The sequence below is a fragment of the Equus asinus genome, chromosome 17 (assembly GCF_041296235.1).
Source record: "Equus asinus isolate D_3611 breed Donkey chromosome 17, EquAss-T2T_v2, whole genome shotgun sequence".
Classification (NCBI taxonomy): Eukaryota; Metazoa; Chordata; class Mammalia; order Perissodactyla; family Equidae; genus Equus; species Equus asinus.
The window spans coordinates 41,137,426-41,157,793 of NC_091806.1; the positions used below are offsets into that span (position 1 = coordinate 41,137,426).

The window sequence follows — 20,368 nt, forward strand, 5'->3', positions numbered from 1 at the left end:
AGAGAGACAATTACAAAGAAAATGTAACAATCACTTAAAATTCCATCATTGAAAGGTCACCATTGTTATTATTTCAAAGAATGTAATCAAAGGGCACATCATCTTTCTATTTGCCAGTGATTTATGAAGTCAAGCCGTCAAGACAACCACAAGTTGTCAACACAACCCCAAAATGGTTTAAATGAGCTTATATCAGAGGTGATACCAGTTTCTACCCCATAGCCCCCCTCCAAAGTATCATGTATTAAGTGTGTATATATTGGTATCTGTTTCTGGATTTCTTCTGATTTCTGGGTGCATATGCTATATTGTTCTGATTTTTGCAGATTTATGATATGCTGCTCCATGTGTCAACAAGCTACATCCTAATTCCACGGTTTTCCTTTGTTTCTGAATCATCTTGTCTATTAATATTTATTGATAAATTTGAAACTTTTTCAATTACCTCCCCAAAATATTGGATTGATCATAGAATTACATGTTCCCACAATTTTTTTAAACTGCAAATTAGTGCCATAAATGTAAATGAGATTGATTTTTCCAGTGTATTGTCTTGCAAATTTGTAGATATAACGGAAAACTTCTGTTTTTTTTTTCATATTTTTTGTTTCCTCACCAGGGAGCCTAGGAAAGTGCCTTAAAATTTTGTCAGATTTATGTAGGAATCTTTTTCATTTACTTTTCCTGAGAATTTTTTGCTGGAAAAAAAACAGAAACAACCAATCAAAAACCAAAAACAAACATTAAAAAAACAGAAAAGATAAAAAATAAGTTTATCTTTATCCATGCACAAGTACAAACTGATCCGCTAACTATCAGCTTTTTATAATCCAGTAAAACTCATGAGCGATTGACACTCATGTTGGAAAAGGCCCTGCTGCCTGTGCAGACCCAAGAAAGCAGTTTTGAAAGTTTCTACTCTCATTGGTCTCTTTAGACCTCTGGTCAATGACACCTTTTGAAAGTCAACAGGTGGATTGAAAATCTTAAGGGGACTGCCCATTTTTTTTGGGTTGAGTTGTGTCCCCCCAAAATTCATACGTTGAAGTCTTAACTCTCAGTATCTCAGGATGTGAGATTACCATGTTTGGAAATAGGGTTGTTGCAGATATAATTAGTTAAGATGAGGTCATACTGGAATATGGGGGGCCTCTAATCCAATATGACTTGTGTGCTTATAAAAAGGGGAAATGGACACAGAGGCACGCAGGGAGAATGCCACGTGAAGACTGGAGTTCTGCTGCCACAAGCCAAGGAACTACCAGAAGCTAAGAGAGCAGCCTGAGCAGATACTTCCCTAGAGCCTTCAGAGGGATCATGGCCCTGCCGACAACTTGAGCTCAGACTTCCAGGTTCCAGAACTGTGAGAAAATAAATTTTTGTTGTTGAAATCACTCAGTTTGTGGAACTTTATAATGGAAGCCCTAGGAAACTAATATACCATTTGTCGCATTTAAAAATACCTTTTATTAGTTTCTTATTTTCTCTATCATCAATCTTTCCATTACGAGTGGCAGCAAAATTACCTGAATCTCACAGTCACCTAAACAGGATTTATTTCTTTTATTATCTTTTTAAAGAGAGTCCTTAACTCTATATGATCTTCCTAACATTATTCCTTCACTGGCTATCTCATTTCTTCTCCCTTCATACCTGAGGCTCTTATGGATCTGAGAATCGTGGAATATCATCATGAATGTGTGTCTTTCATGAGGGCAGGTCGTATGTGCCATCACAGCAGAGCTAATTTTCATCTCTTCATCACTAAAACTACAAAGCTCCTCCCAAAAGATGGCTAGAAGGTTTACTTACCCTTTTTCCACATCCTGAATGGTGTCAAGAAGAGGCTGGTTCCTGGTTTCAGGTAGAAAGAAGACAACAAGACCACTAATGATGGGAAAAGCTCCACAGACGATCCAAGGCAAAGTGGGAAGATATACTATGAGGATCATCAAGAGGGGAGCCAGTGCTGCCCCAATCCTACCAGCCACTATATCTAAGCCTGAAGATCTTGCCCTGAGGGATAAATGACAATACATAATAATCTGATAAAAATCCACACGTGTAATTTTTGATATGTTATTTTGACTTGATTATGGAAGACAATAGAACACAGCTGGTAAATACATGGGCTTTGACGACAAATGCTTGTTTCTGAGATTAGCCCTATGATTTTCTAGCTGTCTTTGTTAGGTTCAAAGTGCGTTAAGACTTATTTACATATTTTTAAACAGAATGCTACACAATGCACTACTCAGATGAGTGGTCCAAACGATTCATGAGATGACGCATTAAAGTACTGCTTGGCACAGTGCCTGGCACAAAAATCACCTTTCAATAAACTTTGGCTATAATTGTTGTTAGTATAATATTAGCATTACAATTGCAAATGGTTGCCTTTATGCTATACAGGTCTTATTGTGTTTATTGCCTCAATAAATGTTGATTAGCTGGGAAAGTCCTGTTTTGGGCCCTAGCAGAGAATCCATAAACTCATACCTGAGGACAGTGGGGATGAGTTCAACCATGTGGACAGCAGTACTGATGGTGGGGGCAGCAGAAGAGCCGATTCCCACGCTTGCTAAAACCACACGCAGGGTCTGCATTTCTGGAGACGGGAAGAGCAATCAGACTAAGAAATCTGGGCTGAAGGAATCAGCAACCACCAAATGTAGTCAGGAAGAAGACCCTATAGGTTATTTGTACATTTCAAATATACTGTAGAAAATTGCACAGTAGCAGAGAGCTTGGAGTGGTTGATAAGCTGAGAAATTTAGAATTTCAACATTGGTGGGAAAAAGCACTTAAAATTATCAGATTAATTGCAGCAAATCTTTCTGCATATCTGAGATTTCCCAGAGGAGAAGAAAAGGTGAGTCTGGCAGAAATTTACTCTTACTAATTCTGTCCAGTGCTCGCTATGTCCTTATTGTAGAAAGTAGGACCATCATGTGGACAATTATGGAGTCTAAGACTCAGCTCTAAACTCGAGGCCTTTCAATTAAAGTGCAGAATCTAAAGTGACCAGCCATCCTGGTTTTCCCGGGAATTAGAGGGTTTTAGTGATGTGAGCTTTTCATTGACAAAGCCAGGAAAGCTCCATGTAAACATGGATGAGTCAGTCAAACTAGCGCAGATATAACATTGTCATGGGGTGGGTATGGCATGATAAAGTAATCGAAGGGCAGGACTACTGTGCTGGTGGACAGGGTGAAGAGCGTCTAGCCCTAGAATAATGTTAGACATAAAGAACCAAGAATGGAAACTTCTACTTGGAAAAAAAAATCAGAATTTTGGAACTACTAAAGAGAAGTTTCAGAGAGTCAGTTTTCTGCCCAATATAAACAGAAATCTAATTATAGCCTTATAATATTGGAAAGGACTCTATTGTAAAGAAGTAAGCCTGCATCATTTACAATATTCTGAGGAGTGCAGTCCATTAATTTGTAATGCTGTACAGTACATTCTTGCACTTGGAGATGGGTGAAGCATAGTGTCTACTGAGGTTCTCCTAATCATTACACGTAATCATTCTATTAACTTATAAAGTAATATAACAGGGAATGGATTAGGCTTCTAATCTGCTTAATTCCTTGTTTCCACTGTACATTCCTTCACTACTACTCAAAGGGGAATTCTTTTCATTTCCTGAAAGTCAAGAAGACTCCCATGAGCAAGGGCTGCAGTTTTGGTGACTTAACACCACATTCATATGTGGATATGTAGAGATCAGGATACAGACTAGTTATCAAAGTTGATAATGAAGAGCTCAGACAGAGGGAGTGACCATATTGTGTCCTCGCATGGGCTATAATTGCAAGACCTACTCCCTCCATGCTTGTTATTAAAAGTGTGAATGGCCAAAGGGCAAGTGACCAATTGATGCCTTAGCAAAACTGTCAGGAATAGATGGCATCAGTTTCCAGATACTTCCAGGATGTGAAGAAGATAAATATATGTCTGAGGTGCCTCTTGCTGACCTTTGGCTCTTTTCCCAACAACTTATTAGCAGAATTTGTCATAAACCTTCAGATTGGTTTCAGAGATACTTAGCTCTTTATTGGGACTTCTTGTTGCTCCTTGCTTCGGACAAGTATGACAAATACAATCCCCAAAAGATGAGGAAAAGACCCTTCCTTTCCCCAAAGTCCAATATTCTCTCACCTTGGGGCACAAACATGTTCGCCAAAATGGAAAATCCCACCAGGAACATGAAAAGCATGTGGGCTACTCGACGGCCCATATGATTCAGTGCTAAAAGTGCAAGACATCGGGCTGAGGTAGTGAAAGCTCCAAAGACTACCTGGAACAGGAAAATATTGCTACCAAAGTGCTGTAGATTGATAAAGATGCCATAAAAGGGTAATGTGTTTGCAAATCTGTAGTGAACAAAAGAGTAAAGACACATGCCATAAGATTTAGAACCTACGTGCTGCAGCTGATGATCATATTGACCCAGGCGGCCAATGATCAACGTACAGAATAGAGGCCCAGTCTGATTTGTATAACACTTCATTTTAAGGTGATAATATAAACTTACCATAAATAATTGCATGACAATATATGAAAACAGTACTCTTTCTGTCATTCTTTTGTCTGAGTCCCTAAGAGTTGTCAGTGACAGGGAAACATAAGCTGACTCAATCACCAAACTGGATGGGATGTGGAAGTTGAGTATAGAAGGATTAACACTTGGAAATTAGGGAAAGAATTTCTTTTGTGAGGGTTGTCAGTATGTGGGACTCCTTCTCCTCCCCTAACCCAACACTGTGAGAAATTTCCCTTTGCTTGACTAGTGATCGATGCTTCAAAGAGACTATGTGTGGCCACTCGATTTGAAATCACAGTGTCCTTAGGTCTGGCTCAATTCTAGGGAACTTAAGGTTCATATGTGACTTCTAGGGCTGACAGACAATGTAAGAATTCAGGCAAACAAACATGCACCAGCTGTACCATATGAAATGGAATCAAAGGTTCCAAATGGGGATTTACAATTTACCCAGAAAGCATCTAAAGGAAAGGGGTCCACTTCAGTAATCTACTTCCCGCAGAGAGAGCTAGATTTCAACATTGTAGCAGAACAGACCACCACAGACCACAACAATCCCAAACTAGTAAGTCCTTTCTTGGCCATTATCTCTACTTTTCTTTCCACTCTAATTGTCTAGGATTCAGAAACCTGAGTCTGTGACCAAGTGAATAGGGGAAAGGTGAAAAAGCACAATGCATTTAAATGAGGAACAGTGTCCTAGGATACGCCTAGGAAGAGGGAAACTGTACCATTCAATAGTTACTTTCTTAAGCTTGGCAGTGAGTCTATATTCTCCTGTGTGCTTTTTTTTTTTTTGTAAGTCTTCAAAATTTCCCCTCCTGATGCTACCAAAGCAACTACTTATATCCTCCAAGAGATACTGGACAAGATTTTCTACAGAAGAAATTGGGAAAAAAAACCCATGTCCTCTAACATCAAAGTATATGAAGAAATTGTAGTGTGTTCATCTAATGGAATACTAAAACACTGGGGACAAAAACAACCTACTATTACATGCAACAAAATGGATGAATCTCGCATGGATAAGCTTGAGCAAAAGGGGCCTGTCACAGAACCATTTTATCATTTACTTTATGTGAAGGTCAAGATCAGGCAACACTCCTTTGTTGTGATGGAGATTAGAACAGTCGTTAAGTCTTATTTGGCCTGGGAGAGGGCAGTGAGGAGGAAATGATAGTGGGGCAGTGGTGGTGGTGCTGGCTATTATCATAGGGGATACAAATGGAACCTTTGGGGAATTAGGATTTTTCTATCTTGATCTGGACATTGGTTATGTTTTACATCTTGAAATATTCACTGAGCTGTGTGTATTCACTGTCTATTCACCTTTCTGTTTGCAAGATTTGCTTCAATTAAAATTGAAGGAAAAAAATAAAGAAAATTAAATGGCCAAATGGATATTGTGATGAAAGTTCTCAACATCAATCTCTAGTGAGGAGACTGATAAAGTGATATGACATAATTCCTTATTGTACAATCAGTTCCATGTGAGTCTTTTTATAACCCTTTGACAATCTCCAAACATAGCAATTATTTGGTGTGTTTTCCTCATCTTTTATCTCCAAATCAGCATATCCCCCTCACAACATTGTTATAACCTTTGAAACAAATAGATTCATATCTCCACAACCTTAATGTTGTCATGCACCGTGTGAAACCCACCTCAAAAAGAGCAGGAGACAGATCCTTTTACGCAGGTTGGGTGTGAGGAACAAGTCATACATAGTAGTTTTGGTTTGTGCTGCCTCCAGCTCGTCCTGCATGGTGGATCTCAAAACCTTCAACAACAACAAACATGTATCATTTGCCACCGTAGTGCCAGGTATTGTGGTGAACACAGGCACCCAATAGCACAAGAAAGATGTGTTCCCCTTTTTCCTAGTGTAACATATTATACATGCAATCACAGGTGTGAAGTGATATGAAGGAACATGTAGGGAGCTAAAGGAGAGTCCAGAAAACTATTCAGCAACAATGGTATTTTGAAAATGAGGCCATAGAGGGTGCCGGGCATCCATGAGACTGCATAGGTTATAGATGCAGATCAGGAAGTGAACTAAAGGAAGAGGTAGTTGCTCAGTGCTGAGAGCTTCTCTTATATGAGATGGCCGTGAAAGACTACGGAATTGAGCTCACATCCTCAGCTGGCTGCCCTTGTTAGAGAGGCAGTTAGTCCATCTCAACAAAGAGAAGGTGGATGTCAGTTTATGTCTTCCCTCCAACCCAGTAAGCGCCTTCCCTTTCTTGCTCACCTCCATGTTCAGGGTTTCTTCAGCATTCTTCCTTCCATTTGTGTGTGCAGCGTTTCTAAGTTCCTTTAAGCCCTCATCTGGTTTATTGGTGACAATCAGCCAGCGAGCAGACTCTCTCAGCCACCTGATGAAATGAGAGCTCCCGAGTGCAGTCAACTCTCTCTTAGTTATTTGTCATATGATTGTTGAATATAGATGCTTGTTGCCTTCCATCTAATATCCACCATTCTTTGAGTTAGAAATAGAAACACAGGTTCTATTATACAAATACTAGGAAAATATGAGAATGATCACTCCATGCAGTACATCTTCCCAGGATAGGAGCACAGACTTTGAAGTTAAATTGCCTCTCTTCTTACTCAGCAAACGTTTTTCCAAGAAGTTTAGGAAGCTGAAGCTTGAGAATCTCTCAATACATAATTCCCTTCCAAAGCTTGGCATGAGTTCTAGCAAATTTCTGCTCATCATATATATTCTTTAAAAAAAGGGAGGCCTCAAATTATGAAAGCTTAAAGCCCAAGAAAGATTGGAAGTACTCCTTCCATTTCCAGCTACGTTGGTTACTTACTATATGAGTGAGTCACTTGTTTATATCTGCCTCAGTTTTTGCATCAATAAAATGGGGATACCAGTGTTATCTTCCTTGTGGGACTGTTGAGCATAGAATGACACAATGGATGAGTCTGACATGGAGTACACTCTGCTCTCTCTCTGAACTCATCTTGCTGTATTAAATCTATAGTCATCTCTGTGATCGACTAAATCTGACTCTCTCCTAGACCTGCTTTAAGTGTAGGGATGAAGTTATCCAAAAATAAGTGTTCATTAAAATTATTTAAGGGAAGAGGGAGTTCTGAACATATGATGTAAATCACCCAATCTGCAAGCCAGTTTTTAGTACTAGAGAAACTCTGCTGCTATTTTGTTAAATAACTATATGACTAAATTTGCTGTCTCTTCCTTTTATCCAGTTTCATCTACAAAGATGAAAATTACTGAAAACTTCACTGTAACCTGATTCATTCCAAAGCCAAAAAAGAATTAGAGGTATTTCTTTTTGAAATATTTGTCTATATTTTATATTAAGGAAAATAATATTGGAATAACTCTATGACCACTATCCTGGGTAAGACTTAAGAAGAAAGATGGCAGAAAATAACTAGAACTCTCAGGCAAAAGTGTTCTGTTTCTCAAATTACACAGAGTGAACAGATGAGAGACATGGGTTTTAGGTCTAGACTATAATAAAGGGTCCAAGGAATAAGAAAATCAGTATGTCCTGATTCAATATTAATTTTCATCCCAGGTGCTCCTAAGACAAAGTGAGGGAGAAGGCTCATACCTTGAGGAGAGAAACAAGACAAAGAAAGGTACAGACACCACCAGCTGCAGGGTGCGCCACTCTTGAAAGACAAAAGCCAGGCCTCCCAGGATTATCTGTCCCAAACTAAGGGCACAGCATACCAGTGTTATTACCATGGCTTTAGACTGAGACCTTGTCTACTCTACAACTGAAAGAAAACCCAGTTGGGATATTAGTGTCAGATAAAGGTGGAATTTCCAGGTCAAATTCAAGGCTTGGAAAATGGAGAAGATCAAAATTAATGACTTACTAAGCATACTGCTATTCGTCATGATGGCCACGGAAGAACAACCTGACAAGAAGCTTAGTAAGCAGTAAACGAGGAAGGTGGGAGCAAAATCTGCGCAGGTCCCTGAGATGGCCACCAGGAGCAAACAACATCTGAGAACCACCTTTCGCCCAAACCTGAAAAACAGAGTCAGATTAGATTATGAGAACAACAATAATTTGTGGCAAAAACTTAAGAAAATGAAAGCATATTCAGAAATTTAGAGAATATTTTAACAAGTGATTCTTTGTACCTGAAAGCTCAAAAAGTCAAGAGCTAAATCAACAACAGAAATCTCCTCAAAAGTAATGCTCCCTCTTTGTAGTATAGACTGAAAATATCAAAACTTCATCATCCATCACCCAGAGACCTCTGACACCCGGTGATACCATATAAAAGAGACTACAGTGTTGGAAATTGTAATAGACCATAAGCATGCATTGCACTAACATTTGTATTTAGCATAATAGAGAGTCTCTATAGTGTCTAGAACACAAGAGAGCTAAATGTGTCCTTGTTTCTCTAGGACCAGACAGGCTAAGGCTAAACTGATGCAAAAGAAACATCAAACAATGCATCAAAGTTGCTTTGGGGTTGTGTAAGGGCCCTCTTTGTTGAGTCTGGATTTATAGGCCCCAAGCAATGTGCTTTATCTAGAACAGAATATAAGAATTCCACAACCCAGAAGAAGAAATCATAGAAAGTTCTCAGAGGAAAGAATTATCTAAGATGGAGAATGAAAGGGAAAGAAGATAAAGGACAAATAAGAAAAAGGGAATTGTGTGTTTCATTGGATGTCAAGAAAAGAGGGCCTTGGTGGAGACAACTTAGACCAAACAGGATGTGCTGATCTATATGCCCAGTAATGAAAACACATGGGCAAAGTTTGAGATTGGGGATTGCTCTGCAATGTTTGAAATAGAATTCTAAAAACATTCAAATAATTCTCCCTAAAGGCAGGGAATGTTAAAGGAACAAAAACAATTCCAGATAATCATAATGATTATCATCATCAAGCAAATAATGTGGAAAATAAAAAATAAAATAGTAAACTGAAACAAAACCATAACAATCAGCTCAAACTAATTGCTAATGGCCTAAGCATTCTATCAAATGATGGAGAGTACCAGAATGGGTTAAAAAACAAAAGACCTAATTACATGCTGTCCACAATAGTACTTAAAACATTATAGGTTGAAGGTAAATTGACAAAAACAGATATAGAATTTAAATAGTAATAATAAGGAGGCTGGAGTCTTTCTATTAATATCAAATAAAATAAATTTCAAAACAAATACACTTTCAGCAATAATAATGCTGAAAATGTCAAATTTATGTGAACTCAACAAAACTTCAAAAAACATGAAACAAAATGGACAGAATTAGGTACCCAATTAACAATGAATGTTGGAGAGATTTTTGAATATTTTTAACGTGGTAAAATATATATGGTCATGTGTCACAATACTGGGGATACGTTCTGAGAAATGCGTTTTTAGGTGATTTTGTCGTTGTGTGAACATCACAGAGTGCACTTACGCAAATCTGGATGGGATAGCCCACTACACACCTCTGGTGTAGGGCACTAATCTTATGGGACCCTCGTCAGAAATGCAATCTGTTGTTGACTGAAATGTGGTTATGTGGTGCATGACTGTATAATAAAAAACTTGCCATTTTAATCACTTTTAGATGCACAATTCAATGGTTAATTACATTCATCATGTTGTGCAACTGTCGCTATTATCTACTTCCAAAATGCTTTCATCCCACCCAAACAAAAACACTATCACCGTTAAGCAATAACTCCCCATTCCCTCCTTCCCTCTTATCCTTCTGATAATCTCTAATCTACTTTCTGTCTCCATTAATTTGCATTTTCTAGAAATTTCATAGAAGGGAATGAATACAACATTTGTCCTTTTGTGCCTGGCTTATTTCTTTTTGCCTAATTTTTTCGAGCTTCACCCATGGTGTACCATGTACCAGAACTTCATTCTTTTTCCTGGATGAATAATACTCCATTTTGTGTGTGTGTGTCTGTTTGTGTGTGTCTGTTTGTTTATCCATTAATCTGTTGATGAATACTTGGATTTTTTCACCTTTGGCTATTGTAAATAATGCTGTAATGAACATTGATATACAACTGTCTAAGTCCCCGTTTTCAATTTTTTAGGGTGTGTACCTAGGAGTGGAATTGCTGATTCATATGGCAATCGTATGTTTAGATTTTTGAGGAACTGCCAGATGGTTTTCCGCAGTAGCTTCACCACTTTGCCTTCCTACCACTAATGTGCAAGGGTTTCAATTTCTCCCCATGCTCACCAACGCTTGTTATTTTGGATTTTTTTTTTTTATTATAGCCATCTTAGTAGGTGTGGTTTCTCAAATAGTTATTTTTTTTTTAAGATTTTATTTTATTTTTTCCTTTTTATCCCCAAATCCCCCCAGTACATAGTTGTATATTCTTCGTTGTGGGTCCTTCTAGTTATAGCATGTGGCACGCTGCCTCAGCGTGGTTTGATGAGCAGTGCCATGTCCGCGCCCAGGATTCGAACCAACGAAACACTGGGCCGCCTGCAGCAGAGCGCGCGAACTTAACCACTTGGCCACGGGGCCAGCCCCTCTCATGTAGTTTTCATTTGCATTTCCCTAATAACTGATGATGTTGAGGATCTTTTAATGTGCTTTTTGGCCATTCGTATGTCTTCTTTGTAGAAATATTTATTCAAGTCCTGTGTCAATTTTTTAAATTGGTTTATCATTTTGTTGTTGAGTTTTAGGAGTTTTTAATATATTCTGGATATTAAACCATCATCAGATATATGATTTTCAAATATTTTCACCCATTTTTAGGTTGTTTTTTCACTTTCTTGATGATGCTCTTTGATGCACAAGCGTTTTAATTTTGATGAAGTCCAATTTACATGTTTGCTTTCATTGTTTGAGTTTTTGGTATCTAAGAATCCATTGACAAATACAAGGTCATGAAGATTTACTTCTACTTTTTCTTTTATGAGTTTTACGGTTTTAGCTCATATATAAGTCACTGACCCATTGTGAGTTAATTTTTGCATATAATCTGAAGTAGGGGTAAATATCATTCTATTTTATGTGGAAATTTAGTTGCTCAACTCCATTTGTTGAAGAGATTGTTCTTTCCCACATTGAATGGTCATGGCACCCTTGTCAAAAGTCAGTTGGCTATAAATGTACTGGTTTATTTCTGAACTCTCAATTCTATTACATTGGGTTTTAGGTATATATTTATGCCAGTAACAAAATATTTGGTTACTGTAGCTTTGTAGTAGTTCCAAAACCAAGAAGTGTTAAGTCTTCTGAATTTCTTCTTCTTTTTTTAACATTTTAGCTCTTTGGAGCCCCTTGTAATTTCATATGAACTTAAGGTTCAGCTTTTCCATTTGTGCAAAAAAAAAAGTTGGAGTTTTGATAGAGATTTCATTGAAACTGTAGATTACCTTTGGTACTACTGATTTATTGATAATATTATGTCTTCTTACCTCATTAACATGGGATCGTTTCCATTTTAAGGTCTTCTCTAATGTCTTTTGGCAAGTCTTTGTAGTTTGCAATGTACAAGTCTTTCACCTCCTAGGTTAAATTTATTTCTAAGTATTTTCTTCTTTTAGAAGATGTTGCAAAGGTAGTAACTTTCTTAATTTCCTTTTCAGATTGTTCATTGTAGGTATATAAAAAGACAACTAGTTTTTGTCTTTATCATGTACCCTGCAAGTTTGTTGAATTCATTTATTAGCTCTAGTAGCTTTCTGGTGGATTCTTTGGAATTTTCTATACATAGGATCATGTCGTCTACCAATAGAGGTAGATTTACTTTTTCCTTTTCCATTTGGGTGAATTTTATTTCTCTTTCTTGACTAATTGCTCTAACAAGATTCTCTAGAACAATGTTGAATAGCATCAATCAAAGCAGGCATCCTTGTCTTGTTCCTGATCTTTGTGTGTAAGTTTTCATTCTTTCATCACTGAGCATGATGTTAGCTGTGGCTTTTTTCTTAAATACTCTTTAATATATTAAGTCCTCTTTTATTCCTAGTAATCTTATTATTCTTCTCATGAAGAGTGTTCAATTTTATAAAATGTCTCCTCTGTGCCAGTTGACGTATTATGGGTTATTTCCTTCATTGCATTGAAGTAGTATATTACATTGATCAATTTTCTTATGACGAACCACCTTTGTATTCCTGAGGTAAATCCCACTCTTGATCATATATTATTCTTTTAATAGGCAGTTGGATTCAGAGTGCTAGTATTTTGTTGAAGATTTGGGAATCTATATTTATAAGGATACTACTCTGTTTTTTTCTTTTCTTGTGATGTCGTTATCTGGCTTTGGTATCAGAGTAACACTGGTCTCATAGAATGACTTAGGAAGCTTTCTTTCTCTTCTGTTTTATGGAAGAGTTCAAGAAGGATTGTTGGGGTTGGCCCTGTGGCTGAGTGGTTAAGTTTGTGTGCTCTGCTTCTGCGGCCTGGTGTTTGCCAGTTTGGATCCTGGGTCTGGACCTATGCACTATTCATCAAGCCATGCTGTGGTAGCATCCTGCATAGAAGAACTGGAATGACTTGCAACAATGTAGTGGGGCTTTGGGGAGGAAAAAAAAAGAGAAGAAGATTGGCAACAGGGTTTATATAGCTCAGGGCCAATCTTCCTCAGCAAAAGAAGAAGAAGAAGAAGAAGAAGAAGGATTGGTGTTAGTACTTCAAATGTTTTGTAGAATTCACCAGTAAAGATATCTGGTCCTAGACATTTCTTTGGGAGTTTTTTAAAATTACTAATTCAATCTCTACTTGTTTTAGTTCTGTTGAGATTATCTACTTCTTCTGGATTCATTTTAGGTAACTTGAGTGTGTCTAAGAATTTTTCCATTTCATCTAGGTACCCAACGTGTTAGCATGCAATTATCTAAGTACTCCATCATAACCTTTTTTTATTATTTAATGTTTGTAGTAATGTCCCCACTTTCATTTCTGGTTTTGGTTATTTGTGCCTTCTCTCTCTCTCTTTTGATACTCTAGCTAAAGATATCTGTTCTGCCGATCTTTTCAAAGAACCAATTATTTACTTCACTGAATCTATTATTTTCCTATTTTTTATTTATCTCCCCTTTAATTTTATTATTTCCTTGCTTCTGCTGGCTTTGGAGTTAGTTTTTCTTTACTATCTCCTTAAGGTGTAAAATTAGGTTATTGATTTTATATCTTTCTTCTCTTTTTCATGTATTTTTAATTTTTCAGTTTTATTGAGGTATGATTGACAAAGAAAAATTATATATTAAGGTGTACAATGTGATGTTTTGACGTATGTATATCGTGCAGTGATCATCACAACTAAGCTAAATAATATATCCATCTTCTCACAGAATTACCATTTTGTGTCTGAAGAGAATGCTTAAGATCTACCCTTTTTGCAAATTTTGAGTATACAATACAGTATCGTTCACTATATTCACCATGCCATGGATTATAACTCCAGGACTTATTTATCCTGCAAAACTGAAACGTTGTACCCTTGACCAACATCTCCCCATTTCTCCCACCCCCAAAATCTTGGCAACCACCACTCTGCACTATGCTTCTCTGATTTGACTATTTTAGATTCCACATTTAAGTGAAGACATGCAGTATTTGTCTTGTGTCTGGCTAATTTCATTTAGGACAGTAAACTCCAGGTTCATTCATGTTGTTGCAAATGACAGGATTTCCTTCCATTTTAAGGCAGAATAATATTCCACTGAATATAAATACCACATTTTGTTTATCTAGTCATCTGTCAATGGACATTTAGGTTGTTTCCGTATGTTGAGTATGGGAGGACAGATATTTCTTTGAGATAGTTATTTCGTTTTCTTTGGATATATAGCCATAAGTGGGACTGATGGTTCATACGTCATTCTATTTTTATTTCTTGAGGAAACTCCAAAGTGTTTTCCATAATGGCTGTACCAATTTACATTCACAACAAGAGTGTGCGAGGATTCCCTGTTCTCCACAGCGTCACCAACACTTATCTTTTATCTCTTTGATAACAGCCATTGTAACAGGAATTAGGCGATATCTCATTGTGGTTTGATTTGCATTTCCCTGATGATTAATGATGTCAAGCATCTTTGCATATATCTGTCGGCCTTTTGTAGTTCTCCTTTTGAGAAATGTCTATGCACGTCCTTTGACCATTTTTGATAGGGGTATTTATTTGTTTTTTCGCTATTAAGTTATTAAAGTTCTTTATATATTTTAGATATTCACCGCTTATCAAATATACAGTTTGCAGAAATTTTCTCCCATTGCTTAAGTTGTTTTTTCACTCTGTCGATTGTTTCTGTTGCTGTGCAGAAGCTTTTTAGTTTGACATAATCCTACTTGTCTGCTTTTGCTTTTTTTGCCTGGGCTTTTGAGGTCATATCCAAAAAATCATGCCAAGACCAATGTCAAGAAGCTTTTTGCCTATGTTTTCTTGTAGAAGTTTTACTGCTTCAGGTCTTACATTTAAGTCTTTAATCCATTTACAGTTTATATTTGCATATGGTGTGAGATAAGGATCCAATTTCATTCTTCTGTTTATGCATATCCAATTCTACCAACACAATTTGTTGAAGACACTATCCTTCCCCCATTGTGTGTTCTTAGCACCCACATACATATAACAGTTTAAAGTAAATGCATGGATTTATTGCTAGGCTGTCAATTTTGTACCATTGTTCTATATTTCTGTTTTTATGCCAGTCACATACTATTGTGATTACTGTAGCTCTGTAATCTATTTTGAAATCAGAGGCATGATGGCTGCAGATTTGTTCTTTTTTCTCAAGATTGCTTTGGCTGTTCAGAGTCTTTCATGATTCCATATGAATTTTAGTATTCTTTTCTATTTCTGTAAAGCAAGTCGTTGGATTTTTATAGACTGCATTTAATCTGTAGATGACTTTGGGTAGTATGGACATTTTAACGGTATTAATTCATCTAATCCATGAATACAGGATATCATTCTACTTATTTGTGTCTTCTTTAATTTCCTTCACCAGTGTTTTATAATTGTCAGTGTACAAGTCTTTCACCTCTCTGGTCCAGTTTATTCCTAAGTTGTTCTTTGTTGCTATGGTAAATGGGACTTTTCCCCCTTAATATCCTTTTAGGATAGTTCACTGTGTGTAGAAATACCACTGATTTTTGTGTGTTGATTTTGTATCCTACATATTTACTGAATTCATTTGTTAGTTCAAAATCTTTTTTGGTTGAGTTTTTAGGGTTTCCTAGATATATGATCATGTCATGAGCAAGAAGAGATAATTTATTTCTTCCTTTCCAATTTGGATGCCTTTTATTTCTTTTTCTTGCCTGATTGCTCTGGATAGGACTTCCAGTATGATGTTGAATATAAGTGGTGAAAGTGGGCATCCTTGCCTTGTATTGGATCTTAGAGGAAAAGCTTTCAGTTTTTCACACTGAGTAGGTTAGCTGTGGGCTTTTCAAGTATGATCTTTATTGTCTTGAGGTAAGTTCTTGTATGTCTATTTTTTTGAGAATTTTTATCATGCATGGATGTTGAATTTTGTCAAGTGTTTTTTCAACAACCATTGATATGATCATGTGGTTCTCATCTTTCATTCTCATAATGTGGTGTATCACATTAAATGATTTACATATTTTGAACCATCATTGCATCCCTGGGATAAACCCCACTTGATCATGGTGTATAACAGTATTAATATGTTGTCAAGTTTAGTTTACTAGTATTTTATTGAGGATTCTTACGTCTATGTTCATCAGTGATATTGGCCTGTAGCATTTTTATTCTTGTAGTGTCATTGGCTATGGTATCAGGGCGATGCTGGTCTTATAAAATGGGTTTCAAGTGTTCTCTCTTCTTCAATTTTTTGGAAGAATTTAAGAAGGATTGGTATTAATTCTACTTTGAATGTTTGGTAGAATTCCCCTAAGAACTATCTCATCCCAGATTTCTCTTTGTTGTGAGATTTTTGATTACTAATTCAAGATCCTTACTTGCTTTTGTTTGTTCGGGCTTTCTATTTTTTCTTGATTCTGTTTGGGTAGGTTGTGTGTTTTTAAGAATTTACCTGTATCCTCTAGGTTATACAATACAGCGGCTTATAGTTGTGCATGTAGTCCATTATGATCCTTTTTATTTCTGAAGCACCCATTGTCATGTCTCTTCTTTCATTTCTGATTTTATTTATCTGAGTCTTCTCTCCTTTTTTCTTATTCTAGCTAGTGATTTCTTCATTTTGATTTTTTTTTTAAAAAACGAACTCAGTTTTGTTGATTTCTTTCCCTTTTTAAATTCTCTCTTTGATTTCTTTCTGCAGTAATGTTTATTGTTTTCTTCCTTCTGCTAACTTTTGTCTTAGTTTGTTCTTTTTCTAGTTCCTTGAAGTATAAAGTTAGGTTATTCATTTGAGATATTTAATTTTTTTAATGTAGGCATTTATCACAGTAACTTCCCTCTTAGTACTACCTTTGCTGCATCTCATTAGTTATAGAAATTACGTTTTCATTTTTTGTTTGTCTCAGATATTTTAAAAATTCCCTTTTGATTTCCTTTTTGACCCAATGGTTGTTCAGGAGTGTGTTGTTAGTGTCCACATATTTGTGAATTTTCCTGCTTTCTATAGTTATTGATTTTTAGTTCCATTCCATTGTGGTCTGAAAAGATACTTAGAATGATTTCAATGTTCTTAAATTTGTTAAGATTTGTTTTGTGACTTAGCATGTGATCTGTCTTGGATAATGTTCCATGTGTGCTTGAGAAGAATGTGTATTCTGCTACTGTTGGGTGAAATGTTCTGTGTATGTCTTAGGTCCATTTGGTCTGTAGTGTTGTTCAAGTCTAATGTTTCATTATTGATTTTTTTGTCTGGATGATGTATCCTTTATAAAGAGATGGGTATTGAAGTCTTGGTATTATTGTATTGCTGTCTATTTCTCCTTTTAGACCTTTCAATATTTGTTTTATATATTTAGGTGCTCTGATGTAGGGTTATATATATGTATAATTGTTATATCTTCTTATTGGATGATCTTTTTATCATTGTATAATCACCTTCTTTGTCCCTTCTAACAGTTTTTGATTTAAAGTCTAGTTTTTCTGATATAAGTAGGGCTACTGCAGCTCTTTCTTGGTTACCGTTTGCATGGAATATCTTTCTCTACCTCTTCACTTTCAGCCTATGTGTATCCTTAAAAATAAAGTGAGTCTCTTGTAGACAGTATATATTTTGGTCTTGTTATTTCTCTATTCAGTCACTCTATGTCTCTTGATTGGAGAATTAGGTCCATTTATATTTAAAATAATTATTGTAGGTAAAGATTTACTATTGCTATTTTGTTCATTCTTTTCTATTTTGTTGTCCCCTTTTTCCTCTCTTCTTCTCTTGTGTTTCTTTTTAACTTGATGACTTTTTAAATAGTGCTATGCTTTGATTCTTTTCTCCTTCTCTTTTGTGTATCTACTGTGCTTTTTTTGTGGTTACCATGGGGTACACAATGAGTATTTTAAGTTTTGCAGTCTGTTTTAAGATGATGACTTTAATTACATACAGAAGCACTACACTTTACTTCCACCCCATACTCTTTCTGGAATTGATGTCAGATTTTACTTCTTTCTATATTGCATTTCCATTAGAAAATTTCTGTGTTTATGCTGATTCTTCCTGCTTTTGTCTTTTCATTTACATACTAGAGTTAAAAGTGATTTACTCACCACCATTAGAGTAGTATAATATTCTGTTTGTCTTTATATTTACTGTTAGCAGTGAGATTTATACTTTCATCTTGCTATTTAATGTCTTTCTGTTTCAACTTGAAGAACTCCCTCTAGTATTTCTTGTAAGGCAAATCTAGTGGTGATATATTCTCTTGGTTTTTGTTTGGGGAAGTCTTTACATCTCTTTCAATCTTAAAGGACAATTTTACCAGATCAAGTATTCTTGGTTGGCAGTTGTTTCTTTCAATATTTTAAATATATGATACCACTCTTTTTTGGCCTGCAAGGTTTCTGAGAAATCCACTGATAATCTTATGATAGTTCTCTCGTATGTGACAAATTGCTTTTTTCTTGCTGATTTCAAAATTCTCTCTTTGTGTTTGACTTTTGATAATTTAATTTGACTATGTCTTGGTGTAGACTTCTTTGGATTTTACTTATTTGGGAACTTTTGGTCTTCATGAATCAAGATGTCCATTTCCTTTTCTGGATTTGGGGAATTATCACCCTTATTTCTTTAAATAAGCTTCATGCCACTTCATGGAAATATTTAATAAGAGATATAAGAACGATGGCGATGTGACAGTTGGGTTGGGAGGACAGTTGGGTAGGAGATAATAGTGGCAGCCAGAAGACTAGTTCTAAGAGGATTGATTTCAGTAGCCATGGCTCAGATTTGTCAAATGATCCTATTTGCTCTTAAACAGTAAGGATATTTTAGAAGATATTAAAGGAGACTCAGAAGTATAAGTTCAACTCTCTATCAGTGAACACAGGTCTGCATCTGACTAATAACCAGCTAGTTTCTGTTGGAAAACTTTTGAAACTAAGTAGCTCACTCCTTTCAAAGGCACTACCTGATTTTCTGCGACTCTTGTTAATGTGAGACATTTTATTCACATGCCAAGGTTATCTGTGTCTTCTCAAGGTTAGACTCCAATGAAATTCCGATGTACTTAGAACAAAATCTAAGTCCTGCCATAATGATATCTGGCCCAGGCATCCCTTCCCACCTCTTCTCCTAGCACTATCTTCCATTCCCTCTAGTCTTCAAAACATCACGCTGGTTCCACCACGCAGCCCTTCCTCTTGCTCTTCCTTCTGCTCCCAATATTCCTTTCCCTGAACATGATTCAGCCTATACCTTCTAATTTCTCAAGTTCCAATATCACCTACTCAAAAAGCTCTTCCCTGATTTTCTATCTAGTGTTGCCTCCACCCAATTTATTCTCATTCCATTTCCTGGTCCTTATTTTTCAAGGGAAATTTGAGAACATGGCCTTTCAAAGTCCACACTTTTCCATTGAGTGTTTGCAGGGCCCAGCTAGGAGGCTATTGAAATAGTCCAGAGAAGAGATGATAGGAGTGTAAATTGAAGAGGTATTCATGGAGATGATAAGAGGAGCCTGGAATTGGGGGATGTTTTAGAGATGCAGGCAATAAGACTTGCGTGTGGTTTAGATTACATTTTACTGTTGGGGGACTTCTGGTGAGAGAAATAGATGTCTTCAAGGGATTATACACTTTTGGCCTGAACAAATGAGTAATTCTGGTACCACTATACAAGATGGGAGAGGACTAGGGTAGAAGTCAATTTGAGGGGAAAATTCAAGACATCTGTGTTGACTTCCTGAGATGGAGTTGCTCATTAGACATATGTGTGGAGATTCAGGGAGATAGGTGTATATGTGGATATTAAGGTCACAGAAGAGGTCAAATCTGGATATTACGTTGTACGTTATCAGCATATAAATATTTTTATAGTTATGAGAGTGGGAGAAGTAACTCAGGAAAGAAACGCAGCCAGATATCAGTGATACCAAGGAGATGCAACCTTGCCTAAAGCAATAGCTCACTGTGTGATCACCATTTTACATCACCAAAGCTGGGGCAGACATTCTCTTGCTAGGTTACTCAAGTTTTCCAAGATTGACTTCTTTCTTTGTCAGATTTCAAATCCACCCAAAGTTGTTCATTGTGCGCTATGTATCCATCTGTGCCTTCATTTCTTTTTCACTAGCATTCCCTTTTGCCCTAATCTAAGTTGCCATCATTAAATCCTATCAACACTGACACATCTTTTTCATCCTAGATGTTCTCCTTGCTTCCCGTCCTCCAGTCAAAAATGCACATGAAGCTGTAAGAGAGCAGAATTTACCACCCCAAGATG

At 36.6% G+C, this 20,368-nt stretch overlaps 1 protein-coding gene across 1 annotated transcript; it reads right to left on the minus strand.

Moving 5' to 3' along the window:
* Positions 1 to 637: 637 nt before the first annotated feature.
* On the minus strand, positions 638 to 11,967 carry LOC106822069 (solute carrier family 22 member 10-like). The gene is given in 9 exon segments (XM_044749976.2): positions 638 to 698; positions 1,813 to 2,016; positions 2,500 to 2,608; positions 4,165 to 4,379; positions 6,215 to 6,330; positions 6,805 to 6,928; positions 8,147 to 8,315; positions 8,418 to 8,572; positions 11,957 to 11,967. Coding segments are annotated over 9 exon segments (1,164 nt in total).
* Between the last annotated feature and the right edge of the window lie 8,401 nt (positions 11,968 to 20,368).